This window comes from Hipposideros armiger, unplaced genomic scaffold (assembly GCF_001890085.2).
Source record: "Hipposideros armiger isolate ML-2016 unplaced genomic scaffold, ASM189008v1 scaffold_426, whole genome shotgun sequence".
NCBI classification, from domain to species: Eukaryota; Metazoa; Chordata; class Mammalia; order Chiroptera; family Hipposideridae; genus Hipposideros; species Hipposideros armiger.
Genome location: NW_017731776.1, coordinates 649,003 through 663,693, shown reverse-complemented (window position 1 = coordinate 663,693; position 14,691 = coordinate 649,003). Strand labels below are relative to the sequence as shown.

At 54.1% G+C, this 14,691-nt stretch overlaps 1 protein-coding gene across 1 annotated transcript in view; it reads right to left on the bottom strand.

Moving 5' to 3' along the window:
- LOC109394471 (TRIO and F-actin-binding protein-like) overlaps positions 1-14,259 on the bottom strand; it is a 27,713-nt gene extending 13,454 nt beyond the window's left edge. Inside the window, exons 1-7 of the mRNA XM_019664566.1 lie at positions 14,202-14,259; positions 13,629-13,702; positions 12,471-12,631; positions 7,088-7,227; positions 5,567-5,762; positions 4,328-4,496; positions 3-519 (exon numbers count right to left, since the gene is read on the bottom strand). Coding sequence (XP_019520111.1) covers positions 3-519; positions 4,328-4,496; positions 5,567-5,762; positions 7,088-7,227; positions 12,471-12,584 — 1,136 coding nt within the window. The 5' untranslated portion in view covers positions 12,585-12,631; positions 13,629-13,702; positions 14,202-14,259. The remainder of the gene's footprint in view (positions 1-2; positions 520-4,327; positions 4,497-5,566; positions 5,763-7,087; positions 7,228-12,470; positions 12,632-13,628; positions 13,703-14,201) is intronic.
- Between the last annotated feature and the right edge of the window lie 432 nt (positions 14,260-14,691).

Below are 14,691 nucleotides of genomic sequence, written 5' to 3'. Positions count from 1 at the left end.
GGGCACAGGATGTTCTAGAGTTTTCCCGTTGGGAAGTACTCGTAGGAAAAGAAGGCTGAGGGTCGTCCTGTTGAATAGAAGAGGTTCTGGAGTTGTCCTGTTGGGCAGCTCTAGGGGAAGAGGAAACTCGAGGATTGCTTCGTTGGGTGGATGAGGTTCTGGGGTTGTCCCGTTGACCGATTCTTGAGGGAGAGGACGCTCTGGGGGTGTTCCGCTTTGTGGAGGAGGTCCTGGAGCTATCCTGTTGGTTGGACAAAGATCTGGGGTTGTCCCGTTGAGCGGTTTGTGGGGGAGAGGAGGATCGGGGGGGATCGGGTTGTGTGGAAGCAGTCTGGGCAACGTCTCTTTGCGCAGAGCGATGGAGAGAGGAAGGCTGAGAGGTGGTACTTCGAGGTCCACTCTGTGGTGTCCCGGAGGAAGCCTGGGTGAGTGCTGACCGGTGCCGCTCCAAGAAGGTCCCGCTTTCTCCCCGGAGCTTCGCCCAGTGCTGTCCGGCGCTTCGGCTGCCCCCGCCGGTATCTAAAGAGAGAAGAAGTATGTTCAAGGTAAGGCGAGTATGCTTGGCAAACTGGGAGTTGCTATGAGGGATGTCAAGGAGTTCTTAGCATCTGGGATTTGGCTAATTCCTCCCTGGCCTTGGCTCCCTGCCTGCAATTTGGGACCCTGCCACCAGGTGGACAGTGGTGACTGCCTTACATCAAGCTGGTCACAAAGCAAAGCTCCCCCTCAACCCCACTGCCCGTGTGTGGAAGAGCAAGAAAGCAGGTATTTGTTGGGTTGTTGGAAAAGTCATGACGTATTTTTTCTATGTTTTTCGTTGCAAAAATGCGTCATGACTTTTCCGACAACCCAATAGTACAAAATCTCGCCTACCAATCACGCCATTCACACCGGCGAGGTGTTTTGTTCCCACGTGTGATTACTTCTTCCCACACCCTCTTCCCCAGAGCCTGATGGGGCAAGGCAGTGGGGATGGGGTGGTGACAAGATATGATTAATGTTTTTTAAAGATGGCTCCAACTTCTGTGGGGGGAATGGGCTGAAGGGGGAGACCTTGAGGGGGCTCTGGCAATAATGCCGGTCAGTGGCAGTGGTACTTGGCCAGGGAGTAGTGGTACAGAGGGCCAGAAGGGGACAGATTAGGAGTGTGTTTTGGAGGCAGTGCAAACCAGAACTGCTGGTAATTGGATATAAAGGGTGAAGAAAGAGAGGAATTAGGATAATACAAGATTGAGTGCCTGAGCCGCTGGACCGGTGGTGACAGAGAAGAGACTGCAGGAGAAACAGGTTTGGAGGGAAGGTCAGGTTGCTAATGGTACCACACCAGCCTCCTCTCTACACATCTCCCTGCTCCACATGCTCCTATCACCCCGCCTTCCTCTGTTTCTCAAACCCACCACCTCTGTCCATCCCTTAGGGCCTCTGCACTGGCTGTTCCTTCTGCTTCTAAACTTAGGTCTCAGCCACAGTGTTGACTCCCCAGAGAGGCTCTCCTTGTCCATCTGGCCACTCACTCTCACAGCTTCCTGTCTTAATTGTCCAAAAATCAGTTACCGCTCTCTGGTCTGGCTTTTCATTTGTTTCCTGTCTACCCTGCCTCCACCGGGGTGCCAGCTCCACACGGTGGGTCTTGTCTGTCTTCTTCATATTGGTTCTCCAACACCAGGACAGGGCCTGGCACACAGTAGGTGCTTAAGTAGGTTAGTTGTACAATGAACTAGATAGAGTTCAGAGGAGAAATCAGGCCAGAGGTGTGGACTCAGGGGATGTTGACTTTCCCAGATAGTATTGAAAGCCAAGTGGCTGAGTGTTCAGGGAGAGAACAGAAGGGCATCCAGGATGAGGCATCGCAAAGGAGAGCAAGGAGTGGCCAGTGAGGAAGGCCTTGACCCTTTGCTGAACACCCCATCTCTACACCTCTTTCCTGGGGCTCTCAGATCCAGTACGGCCAAGAGGGGTTACACCCCCTCCCCAGTTCTCCACTATCCTCAAAAGGCACTGCCATCCACACAGACACCCGGACCAGGAGCTGGGACCATGTATTCTTGTCCCTAATCCCGTCAATCCCCCTCCTAAACCTCTATTCTTCTCTGCCCCCTCTTCACCCACAACCACAGCACTAAGTCAGGTATCTCTGTCTCTCACCTGGACAATTGCAACAGGCTACACAAAGGTTACAGGAACGGTGCATCCATCACCCATATAGCGATCTTTCACCCAGAGCCACCAGCTGTTAACAGTTTGTCTCATGCTTTATTCGTCCACATCCATGTACCCACCTACCTACCACCTACCTACCTAGCATCTACCTGTCTCTGCCTATCTACCTCTCTCTCTCTACCTATCATTTATCTATCTTATTGAACTGTATGAGAGTTAGCTGATGACACTTCACCTCAACCCCCTTCTAATGCAACTCCTAAGAGCAAGGACAGTCTCCTTCCACTATCGCACTCAGGAAACATAGCGTGGACACGATACTGCTCTCGAACACACGTCCATACTCAACTTGCCCCAGCTGTCCCCATAACGTCTTTCACAGTTCTAACTTCGCATCCTGGATCCAGTCCAGCACCCCACGTGGCATTTTGCTTCCCCATCTCTGTAGCCTCTTTTATACAAGAACAGCTCTCAGGCCTTTTTTTGTCTTTCATAAAGAGTCCTGTCAGCTATTTTGCAGAATGTCCCTCAATCTGGGTTTGTCTGATGCTGCATCGGGACTAGATGCAGGCGGTGCATTTTTAACAAGACTCAGAAAGGATGCCGTGTCCTCGTCTGTGCATCACATGGGGGCACCTGATGCCGCTTCGCCCCACGCTGGGATGCTGAGTGGCCACTTGGTTAGGTGGTGTCTGCCAGATCTTCCCGTCCTAAGGGTGCCTTTTCCTTCTGTAATCGATGTGTAATCTGAGGGGTGATACTTTGAGACCGTGTGAATATCCTGTTCCCCGACAACCTTTCACCCAGGAATTAGCATCAGCCGGTGATTCGTGCCTGAACCAGTTATCACCACAGTGGCTGCAATAGTCCCTTTACTGGCTCATCCCTCAGCCTTGCCCCGCTCCGATTCATCCTTCACACCTTTGCCCTGGTGAACTTCCTCAGGCACAGGTCCAATCATATTACGCCCCTCCTCAAAAACCTCCCGTGACTCCCTGCTGCTTGGAGAAGGAAGTCAAACTCCTTGGCTAGACTCGAGGCCCGGCACGGTCTGGCTCAGCTGTATGCCCCCCATCTATACTTAAGCTGTACAGACCAGGTTATTCCCTATTCGCACCTCCAAGCCCAGGCTTTTTTCTCAGCTAGAGCACCAGCTGCAGGAGGCACTCTTCTGTGAGTCCATTCCTGGCTGGAAAGAAGCTCTTTATCCCCTGCCCCTGCCCAGACCCAGCTCTGCGCTCACAGCGTGGCACGTGTTTCTGTTCTTCCTCTGTCCTGGGCTGCGGTTCATCATCTCCCATTGTCTGCTTGATGACCTATCTGGGGCAGGGACCATGTCTAACTCCTCCTAAACACCCAAGGAGTCTAGCACCAGATTTTATGCAGAGGTAGTGCTGGCATGTTGGATGACTGAATGCTATAGGAGCCATGGGAAGCCAGGGTGAGGACATGGGTGCCTTAGCCCACATCCCCAAATCCTGATGGTGCTAAAGTCACAGATCAGGAGGCAACACGGGGTAGTGGTGATAGGGGGCCCAAGCTTTGGGGCTCAGCACGCTGGGCTCACATACCCGTGAGATGCTAACCAGTGTCACGTGCATCTGTGGGCTTGGCCTGACCAGCAGCCCTTTCCGCTTTCTCTGGGAACATCATCACCCTGATTTCCTTTGGACCTTCTCCTCTTTCCCACTCTCAGGCCATGAGGTTTGCACAGGGGGCTGACCCCATCCCTGATCACCAGGTTGGGCATATGAGCTATGCTGGGTGCCAGGGAGAACCCTTCCTGAGACTTTAGCTACATCTGCTGGGAAGATTGTGTCCTCTGTCTGTGAGGTTAATAAGCAAGTAGGATACAGCCTGGCACTGCTGCAGCTCATCATGCCATATGGGAGCGGGTCCGACTGAGAATGAAGCCACCACAGAACAAAGCAGAACAAAGACCAGATTTTTGATGCAGTTTGAACACCTGGACCCAGCCATGCCTGAAGTCATCACCCCCTAGACTTTTAACTCAGCCAGTTTCTGTCACTTACAACCTGAGGATCCTAACCCACCGAAGGAAGACATGCCCAAGGGCCCAAATGGCCAGTGACATGGCTATCTAGGCCCCTGGCCATCACCTCGTCCATGGTCACAGGGACTAACCTGGCCTGGCAGAAAGACTCACCCTCCTTTCTCTGGCCTGCAGTGTCTCCTCCTACAGGGGACCGGCTGAGGAGAGATGGAGCCTTTCGGGCACTGTCAGCTCTTGGCCCCTCCTGCAGCTTCCGAGGGATCATCACGGTGAGCTCGTCCCAGCTGGAGGCCTCCTCCAGCCTCTCGACAATGTCCCAGTCCTGCCAGAGAAGGGGAGGAGAAAGCGTGCCTCTTGGAGAAACCCCTGGGCCTACGCTCCCAGCATGAGATGGAGAGAAGGAAGGGAAAGGAACTGACATTGAAAGAGCACTTGCTGTATACCCAGCACTGTGCCGAGCTCTCTGCAGGGTAACTCAGCTAATCTTCAGTCAACCCCATGAGGTCGGCCCGTCCGTTGGAGTTAAGAACTTGCCCAAAGTCACGAAACTGGGAAATGGTTTACATGGGAGGGGACTTGAACCCAGGGCAGTTGGACTCTACATGGGGAGGGCCTTGGCATAATATTTTCCAACCCCAGCGACACTCCCAGGATCCAGGAAGAAGTAGATTCAAGACTAGCCCACCACTTACCAGATGTGTGGCTTCATTGCTTTCCTTCTCTGAGCCTCAGTTTTCTTGCCCCAAAACAGGGTCATAAAAGCCTCTACCTCAGAGCGGGGTGGTGAGCCTTCCTGAGCCCACGCCTGCCATCATGTCACTTCCCCCTGGGGGTCTCATGGATAGTCTGCCTCTTCTACCTCGTGATAGCCCTTTGAGGGGTGAATGCCCAGGAACTTCCCCTGAGTCTCCCGTTCTCCAGGCTAAATGGCCCCCAGCCCTGGCTAGGCCCCCCAGCCTGCTCCTTTCCCTCTCTCTGTCCTGTGGTCATGGGGCTCAGTGGTGTGTGACCAGGGCAGGAGCCAGTGCCAATCCCATCCTTGCTCTGGACAGCACGCCCAGCATCCTGGCCCTCTGTGTCCTGTGATCCAAGAGCCTCTGGCAGCCTGAACCTGTTGGTTGACTCGCGTGGAACTCCATAACAACTGAAACTCCTTTCTCCATCTTTCCACAGCCAGACCCTCCAGCCCTCCGTGACCAACGCTGCAGAGACACCTACCCCTCCCAAGTGGGTGATCTGGGTGGCCCGAGGTGCCCTCTAAGTCTCCAGAGGCCCTTTGCCCAGTTCCCTGGTGTGAGAGGCTCAGCCTTCCTGTGGAGGTTTGTGTGGAACCCCGGGGCTGGCATGAAGGGGTGATCTGCTCTTGCCCTCAGCTTCCCGCCCCCAGCTCACCACAGAGGACGAGTTGCTGGTATCATCAGAGGCGTCACAGTCAGGGCTGGAGCTGGTGCCAGAGTCAGGGCCCTCGTCGAAGCTGCCACACAGGGAGGAGGCCAGGCCCTCCAGATAGGGCACTGCCTCCGGCTCTCGGCTCCTGCTCCTGGGGGCAGCTGTGGGGCCCTCTGCGGGAAGCCCTGCCGCTGGGCCCCTGGGACAGGAGACAGACCCATCACTTTTTCCCCCAAAGTAATGGGAATTAAGGAGAAACACCCCCACGCGGGTACACACACACACCTCACATGAGAGTGGAAGAGGGAGCTGACCCCGAGGGCTCTCTGTGCTGGGCTCTTTACATGGGCTGTTTAGCTACAACAGCCTCTCTTTGAAGTGAGTGTAATGACTCCTATTTTACAGATAAAGAAACTGAGTCTCAGAGAAGCCAAGGGCCCGGCCAAGGGCGCAGAGCTAGGAAAGAGCAGAGCTGCGTTGTAAACCTGGGCTGTGGCCCCAGGCCCAGTCCTCTGTCACTGGAGCAGGAGTGGGGACCCCAAGCTCAGGAAGACTAAGAAGACAGAATTGTGCTGGGCTAATCAGGGCCCCTGAGAGGTAGCACTGACAGGGCCACCGGTCTATCTGCCAAGGGAGGGAATTCAGAGAAAGCCCTGCTTTAGAGAAGCCAGTTGGGATGGCCACGGGGCCATGTAGGCTTAGAGCTGGCAGTATCCCCAAAGAGTGACCCACACTGCCCTACAAGATAGAAATGGGTGATGACCCCTGAAAAAAGGGGTCTGTGGTCAAACACGTTTGAGACACACTACGCACTTCTACTTCCCCCATTCAAAAGCACAGTGCATGCCCGCAAATGAAAGGCTTCGACCAGTCCTACAAGAAAGACATCCAACTCAGTTTATCCCAGACTTTCTGAAATATTTGATGGCAGAGCTTTTGGTTTTTAAAAAAATAATGTCTACCTGTGAGGAACACATGTTCCCAAAGCAATGCTGATTCGATTCAATTCTTATTTTTTAAACAGGGAAACTGAGACACAAAAAGAGAAAATAACATGCGCATCGTCCCACAGCCGAACAGGGACGGAGCTGAAGCTGGACGCCAGGTGTCTAGACCCTCAGCTGTGCCCTCCCGAAGCACCTTGGCCCCAAAGGGGGACTTCAGTTCAGCTCAGGACTGGAGTGGAGGGAAACCCAGAGCCTGGAGCCGCGCGCAGTCAGGTAGGTAGGTGGGTGAGAAACCTGTTTAATTTTTTAAAGCTGTGCAAAGGGAACCTGGAAATGTGAGCGGGCTGTGGGCCATGCCCACGGCAGGGTGGGTGTATGGCTGCTCCACACCCTGGAGAAGCTGAGCTATGGCTCAAGGAACATGCCCACTGCCTGCCTGTGCCTGGCTGTGCGGACTGACCATGTGACCTACGCTAACAGCCATCACAGACAGACGCTGCAATTGTGAAGGGGTGTGGGCCGGGGTGGGGGAGGGCTACCCCGGGAGCCCCTCCCCAGGCCCGGGGGCTCTACCCACCTCTCAGGCCCTGGCCCAAGGCCCAGGCCCACCACAGACTGGCAGCCGGAGGTCGAGGCACTGAGCGGGTCCTCAGAGGCAGGCAGGCGGCGGGGCAGGTCGCAGTAGGGCACCTCAGCACTTGGAGGGCTCCCAGGCTCCTGGGACAGAGTTGGAAAGAGGAGGCACCTCGTGGCCCACGTGGGGGCTCCCCTCCCCCTGTGCGGCCCCTCCCCCCACCAGGCGGTGTGGAAGAGAGTCTCCAGGCATCTCCTCCTGGGATCTCAGACTTCTCAAGGAGAGCTGTCCATCAGGCTGGAAGCGCCCCAGGGGACCCAAGCTGGGGGCTGGCAGAGGTACAGGGAGTGTGCATGCACATGTGTGTACAGGTATGTGTGCATATAAAGGCCTGTGTGAGTGTAAATGTGCACACGTGCATGCATGTGTATTCAAGTCCAGGCAGTACACTAGTGCATATGTTTGCATAAGTGCATGTAAGTGTGTTTATATGTGTGTGTTGACACATATGTAGGTGTGTGTGCTTGAGGATGTTAAGTACACAAAAGGACCCAAAAGGGTCTACTGTAGCTAGAAGACGGATAAGGAAGGAGGGTGAGAGGGAAGGACTAAGACTGCCTGGAGAATGGGGGAGGAAGATGCAGTCTGAGGGAGGAGGGGATGGGAAAAGGCCTTGGCGGAAAGGGGAGGTAGGCCCCATTAGAGGAGAGGCAAGGGGCTTCAGGGCTGGAGGGGTACGGCCCTAGGGGCGGGGGCGGGGGCCTGAGTCGACTGCCCGCTTCTGTCTTCCTCCGTCCTTAGCAAGGCCACACCTGTGAGGGCTGGTGCTGGGCTCACCCAGGGGGAACGGCTACTCACCTCCGGGAAGGCCCCCCCAACCCTCCCCACCCCCAGGGGTGGCAAAGCCCTCCCCTGCTGGTGGGAGACAGCGGCCACAGCACCCTGCACCCCGCCTCCTCTCGGGTTACCTGGGCGGCAGGCTCCGGCGGTGGCGGCTGGCGGCTGTCAGCACCCTCGTCCCCGGGGGGCTACGGCTCAGGCCCCCATGCTGCCGCCCTCCCAGGCCCCGACTCTGGGCCGTGGCGGCGGCGGCCGAGGCAGCAGAAACCTTAGAGGGGCCGGCTGCGGGAGCAGGGGCCCCTCATTACTGTTTCATAAGCCGGGGCCCAGCCAAGAACAATGCAGGACATGAAACCACAGGAACCTGATCTCCACAGCTCACCTGAGAGCTGGCTGGGCGGGGGCCTGGGAATGGGCTCCCTGGGGACCCTGGAGCCCAGAGCTCAGGGCCGAGGCCACAGCCTGGCTACAGCCCCAGGGTGGGCACAGGCTTTCTGGGTCCAAGAAGGCGGCCACTAGCAGGACCTGGGCAGGGCCAAGGAGTGGGGCCAGGGTGTTTGCCAGGCCATCCAAGCCAGAGAAGCCCGTCTGGGTTCAGTTTCGCCCCCTGCCCTGGAGCCAGATTCTGATCAGAGCTCGGCAGCAGGAGGTGTCAGATCCACAGCCCGGCCTGGCGCCTTAGCCGCCCTGGGGACCTCACGGCATGAATGAGGAGGGAGCAGTTTGCTGGGCATTGCCAAGGGGTCCCAGGCCAGCTGGGCCCAGCAGGACCCCCAGCCTGTCACCTGTCATGGCACCTGCTCCCTGCTGTCACCCCCAGCTTCCATCACTACCCACCACCTGCATGAGCTGGCCCATCAGCCAGTCCCTGGCTCTGATTTCTGTCTGGCGGGTCAGCATAGGCTCTGGCCTCAGACAGACATTAGGCCCAATCCCGGCACCTCCACTTCCCAGCTGGGTGACCTCAGACCAGTGGCTTCCCCTCTCTGAGCCTGGTTTTCTCATCTACAAAACTGGAATGATAAGAGGACCCACCTCCTAGAGGTGCTATAAGAATTAAATGAGGTAAAATGAGTAAAGGGTTTAGAACATTGCCTGCTCTGTACATCTTAAATACAGAGGGTGCCAAAAAAATGTATACACATTTTAAGAAAGAAAAAAAACTGTATTAAAATTGTGATACTCAAAATATACCGATAACAAAAGTTGAATACAAGTCATGCATATACATTTTTTTGGTACCCCCAGTATAATAGATAATATGAAAACATTAAATATTGGGTTGTCGGAAAAGTCATGATGCATTTTTGCAACGAAAACCAGAAAAAAATACATCATGACTTTTCCGACAACCCAACAGCATTTTGTTAGTGTTCAATCGATAGACTATTAAATGCACTTAAGAATAAATACATTTAAAAGGATGTATGACGCCTGGCATACAGCAGGACCCTCCCACCTAGGCCCTCCATCCAGAGCCTGGCCATGACCTGGTCAAGGCCAAGTGATTTCCAGGGATAATCCCGTCCCCACCCCAGCCTGCGGGAGACTCGGCTGAGAGTAGAGCAGAGAGGGATCTCAGGGGAGCTGGGAGGAGCTTTGGGGAGGAGGCTGCCCGGGGACCTAGGCCATTCCTGCACATTCTAGGGTAGGTAAAGATGTCAGAACTGGTTCTACCCCAGGGGATACCTTCATCAGGCCCTCAGGAAAGAGGGTGCGCCCAGGTGTAATGAGGGGTCCAGCTGGGAACTGCGCAAACCTCATTCAGGTGTGGGAGCTTCTTTAACACACAGATTTTGTGACTCCACACGTTTGAAACTGCTCATCTATGAGCAAGGCTGTCATCAGCACCAGACCCTGATGGCTTGACAGCCTCTATATCTCCAGCAGATGTCTGGCTCCTGCACTCCATATTTCAGTTATTCCCTCATCTCCAGTGTGACCCACAGGCACCTCTCACTCATCACCCCAAACAACTGGAGAGGGATCTCCTATCCCAAGTACCTGCCTCAGGAAATAACCTAGAAGTCAGCCATGTTCCACCTCCTCCATGTTCCTCAGGTATTAAATCCTTTAGATTCTCCCGTTCAATTAGTTCTGAAATGCGTCCATTTCTCTCCATCTCAAAGTCTCTGTCGTCTCCGGCATGAGTAATTGTACCTTTTCCTCACTGGTCACCCTGATTCACTCTCACTCTCTGCACTCCATTCTCTGCCCTGCAGTCAGAGTGACTTTTGAAAATGCAAATCTGATCACATCTTCAATGGTTCTCACGCCTCTCAGGAAAAAAGTCCAGTCAGCATGTCCACACGGCCCCATAAGGCCTGGTGAGACCAGCCCTACCCCATTCTCCATCCTTGTCCTGGAGTTCCTCTGCCCCTCCCTCTTCCTGCCTCTCTGCATCCGCCAATATGCTTCTTCCTCTCTGCCTCAGGGCCTTTGCACCTACTGTTCCTTTCCTCTCCTCTTCCCCCTACTTCACTGGCCAATTACCAAGGTTTACCAAACAGCTGAAATGTCATTTCCTTGGAGGAACCTGTCATTTACCCTCATGCCACTTGCTGTTCCTTACAACATTTACCACAATCATAATTATGCACATGATTAATTAGTCTTCATTTCTCTTGCTAGACTACAAGCCCCATAGACCAGGGACTGTGTCTATCACTGTTTCCCCAACCCATAGCATAATGCCTGGCACATTTTTAGCACCCATTCAATATGGGTGAACATGTGAGCTGGCCCGAGGTCTCAGCTGGGAAGAGGTAGGACTGAGGCTAGAACTCAGACCTGTGTGTATCCAGATTCCTTCTCCTGCTCCTCGCTTGTCATCACCCCATCCATTGGAAGAGGTCATTTATGGGAGATGGACTTACGGGGCTTTCAGGCATCTGTTCCCTGAACTTGTGGGTGAGGGTAGGGAAGATGTTATTGCAGGTATCAAGACAGGTAGAAAGGAATTTCCCAGGTTTGCTTTTCTGGTCAGGAAGAAGGAAAAGAGGAAACTAAGTGTATTGAATTATTGCGTTGTCGGAAAAGTCATGACGTATTTTTTCTGTTTTTCATTGCAAAAATGTGTCATGACTGGGGCTGGCTCAGTGGCTCAGTTGGTTAAGAGCTGGCTTAGGAGCGTGAGCTCTGAGCGGCAAGGCCGCAGGTTTGATTCCCACATGGGCCAGTGACGCTGCGCCCGCGCTGAGCTGTTGCTGGGCTGCCAACAGGTGGCGGGATGGCTCAGCTGGTGTAACAAGACTGCCTGTTCGATGGTGGGCTATGCCCACCCGCAACTAAGACTGAACTTGGCACCTTGAGCTGAGCTGCCGCCCAGATGGCTCAGTAGATATTGGCGTGCACTCTTAACAACAAGGCTGCTGGTTCAACTCCCACATGGGACGGTGGCTACGCCCACCCACAACTAAGGTTGAACACAGCACCTTGAGCTTAGAGGCCACGAGCTGCCGATGGGCAGCCAGATGGCGACTGGCGTCCTACACAAAGAAGATTGAAGAGCAACAACTTGGCTGGTCCCCTTGCCCAATTCCCCAACACTGTTCCCCTCCCCCAACCCCCCAATAAAGTCTTTAAGAAAAACAATAAGTGTCATGACTTTTCCGACAACCCAATAGTTACATGTGACTTGGGCTAAGCAGTGCCAGAGGCCCTGAGTGAGCAGCTTTGTTGCCCCACTTTACTCTTTAGGAGAGGGAAGACAGAGGGAGTGAGTGATCCAAGGTCACACAGCAGGGAGATGGCAAACCTAGCACTGAAGCCCTGGCCTGCCTGGCTCGAAAGCTGAACGGTGACTCCCCTTCAAAGGTCACCTCTTGGGGCCTAACACCCTGCCCCAGGACCCTCTGGGAATGACAGCGCCATAATGGGTCAAGGCTGGAAGGGCCCGTAGAGATTCACAGGTCCCGTGCTTCTCAGAGCATGTGTACCTGGCACTCTGGGTTTATGTGTATCAGGACATGGATCTTAAAGTGAGAAAATGCCTCCCCTTTCACTCCTTCAATACCTTCAAGGAGAAAGTCTTTGGTGGGTGCTAGGGGTATTTTTAACGCTTCTCTAACACCTGCCAATCTCCCTTTTTAACAGAGAGACAGCAGGACACAGGCTCAGAGCCTTCAGCCAACAGTACTCTCTAGTTAGAATTTAATGATATTTCTTTTTTTTGTCCTTTTCTTTCTCTCTTTTTAACCTTCTATATAAAGCCTATGATCCCAGTTTTCTATTTGTGGAGGTGATATAAAGTTCTGTTTTAGTGTAAGTGAAAAAAGGGTGTGATTTAAAGAATAATAAGGTAAGTAATAGGTTACATGAGGCTATGGCCAAAAAAAAATCATAAATGCAGGGGGAAAATGACTGGCATTTAGGAAACATTAACATGGTCCCACCACCTCATTGTACAGCTGGGAAAACTCAGGCTCTGCCCAGGAGGAAGGCCAGTGTCTGGGTTCAACTGCAAGTGAGTGGCCCAGCCAGGCCCCAGCCCATCACAAACTCCCCCATCCCAAACCACCCTGACCATTCGGGAAAGCCGGCCCACCTGGTGCCTTGCTCTGTGGGCCTCCTCTGGGTGCAAGCAGTTTTGACAGCAGCTCTGGGCAAGCACATTGGCCTCAAAGTGTTCACAGGGGCCATTCTCAGCCGCCCTCTCCATATTGGCTGAGTCAGGCCAGGGCAGCTCCTGTGATCTGATGATGGGGCCTGGGAAGAATGGGGGTGAGGCAAGGACCAGGTGACTGGCTGGCAGCCCACCTGGACCCCAACCCCAGTTTGCCCCTAGACAGGCAAGGACCAAGGAAATAATGTTATCCATCCATTCACTTATTTGTTCATTTATTCATTCAACAAACACTTATTAAGCACCTACTAAGCACCAGGCACTCTACCAAGCATTTCACATGTGATTTCTCGTCATTACTACAGCATTGCTGCAAGTGTGTTCCAAGGCCCTGCATTAGACTCAGCCAAGCTGCTTATAAAATGCATATTCCCAGTTCCCTCCCCTGATCTGCTCAGTCAGATCTATCTGAAGGTGAGGCCTGGGGGTGTGCATTTTTAAAAAGTCTCAGTCTCCTAGGGAATTCCAGTGTACCCCAAAGTTGGAATGCCCTTGCCTTACAGTTTTCCTGCCCATTTCAGATGAGGCAACGAAGGCTCACAGAGGTTCCATAACTTGCTGAATGTCCCAGTGGCTGAACTGGATCCAAAGCCAGGCCTGTGTGCCCATTCGCCTCCCCACCCCGGAGGTGGAAGTGAGGGGCACTGGATCACACTGCCAGCTCACACAAGTCCCTTGGGGAACACTGGGAATGAGGCAAAAGGCCAGCCAGGTATTTTTGGAGTTGAGGACAAAGTCATGGACAAAAGTGAGCAACCTAAGGTCACACAGCAAGTTTGTGGCAGAGATTGGCCAAAGAGAAACCGTTGTGTTCTGACTTGAGCATAGGGCTGCCCCTTCTGTGCCACTGAGGGCTCCAATGCCATGTCTGGGGGCGCAGGGGAGCCCTGACAGAAGAGTGACTTGAAGATGCCCTCCTAACCCACACAGAGCCCCAGGAGGGGATGGGGATGAGAGGAATCCATATTCACAAACCTGCTTCCTCTTACGGTGCCCCCAGGTCACTGCCCATACCTGTCCTCACCTGGACAGTTTGCTCCACAGAGTCCCAGGAGATCCAGCCTCTGTTGCCAATCTCACCTGAGAGCTGGGGAATTTCATGTCCTCCCCTAGGGCATCCAGGGCCAAGGTTTCTGGCTGCTCCACCATCAGACCTGGGGAGGTGGAAGGGCACGGTGTGTGTGGAGGGGGCACCCACTGGCCCCTCGGTGGCTCCGGGGTCTCCGATCTTCTCTGGGCAGTCATCTCCCCGCGTCGTTCCCTGCTCCCAGTGGTAGAGTGGGCGCGCATCTGTCCCACCCAGCCTGGGCGGTTCTTTCCCGGTCCGGCCACAAAAAGGAGCAACGACTTAGAAGGAGACCGCCACTCAGGATGGCTCTACTCCACTCGCCCCTCACTGCTCCCTCTTCCTACTCCACACCCCAACCAATTGGCAGAACCCTTGTCTGAAATGCACTTTAGGTGTGGATATAACAGCGAAAAACCTTCAGCGGACACAGCGGATGCCCCACCCGGAGAATGGACCCCTGGACCTCTCTCCTTCCAACCAGTCAGCCAGTCTCTCCCTCCCCGTATCCCTCACCCCTCCACCTTTTCCTCCCTGCTCTCCTCTCCTCCTCCCCTCCACCACCCTTTCCGCTACGCAGTACTAACCTCGGCTCGGGTTTCCACGCACAGGGGGTGCTGAGGCGGGGCGCCGAGGTCACAGCCTCTTTATTTTAACAATGAATCAGAACATTGCCCTGATTCGTTCAGGGGGTGGACAAAGACCACGCCTCTGACACTCTTTCATAGGCTCTCTCTAGGTGATTCATTTACATGAAAACCATGGGATTGGACAACTCGAGGGCAAGGGGCGGGGCGGAGGCGGGCGGTGCCTATTGTAGATGCCTCTGAGCGCGGGACTCAATGCACGTTTAAGCCTGAACAGCGGGTCCGGGTCCCTATGGGGATCCTGAAAGGGTTGCACTGGAGACTCTGGCTCCTTCTGATCTCTTTCCCATTGGTTCATTCCCGCTACAGTCCCCTAAACTGGCTTTCGTCTACACCTTGGGCTAGAGACTTAACCCCTTTGTGCCTCAATCTTCTAATCAGTAAAATGGGGGTAGTAATACTACCTGTGAGAATGAAAAGAAATGCCCAG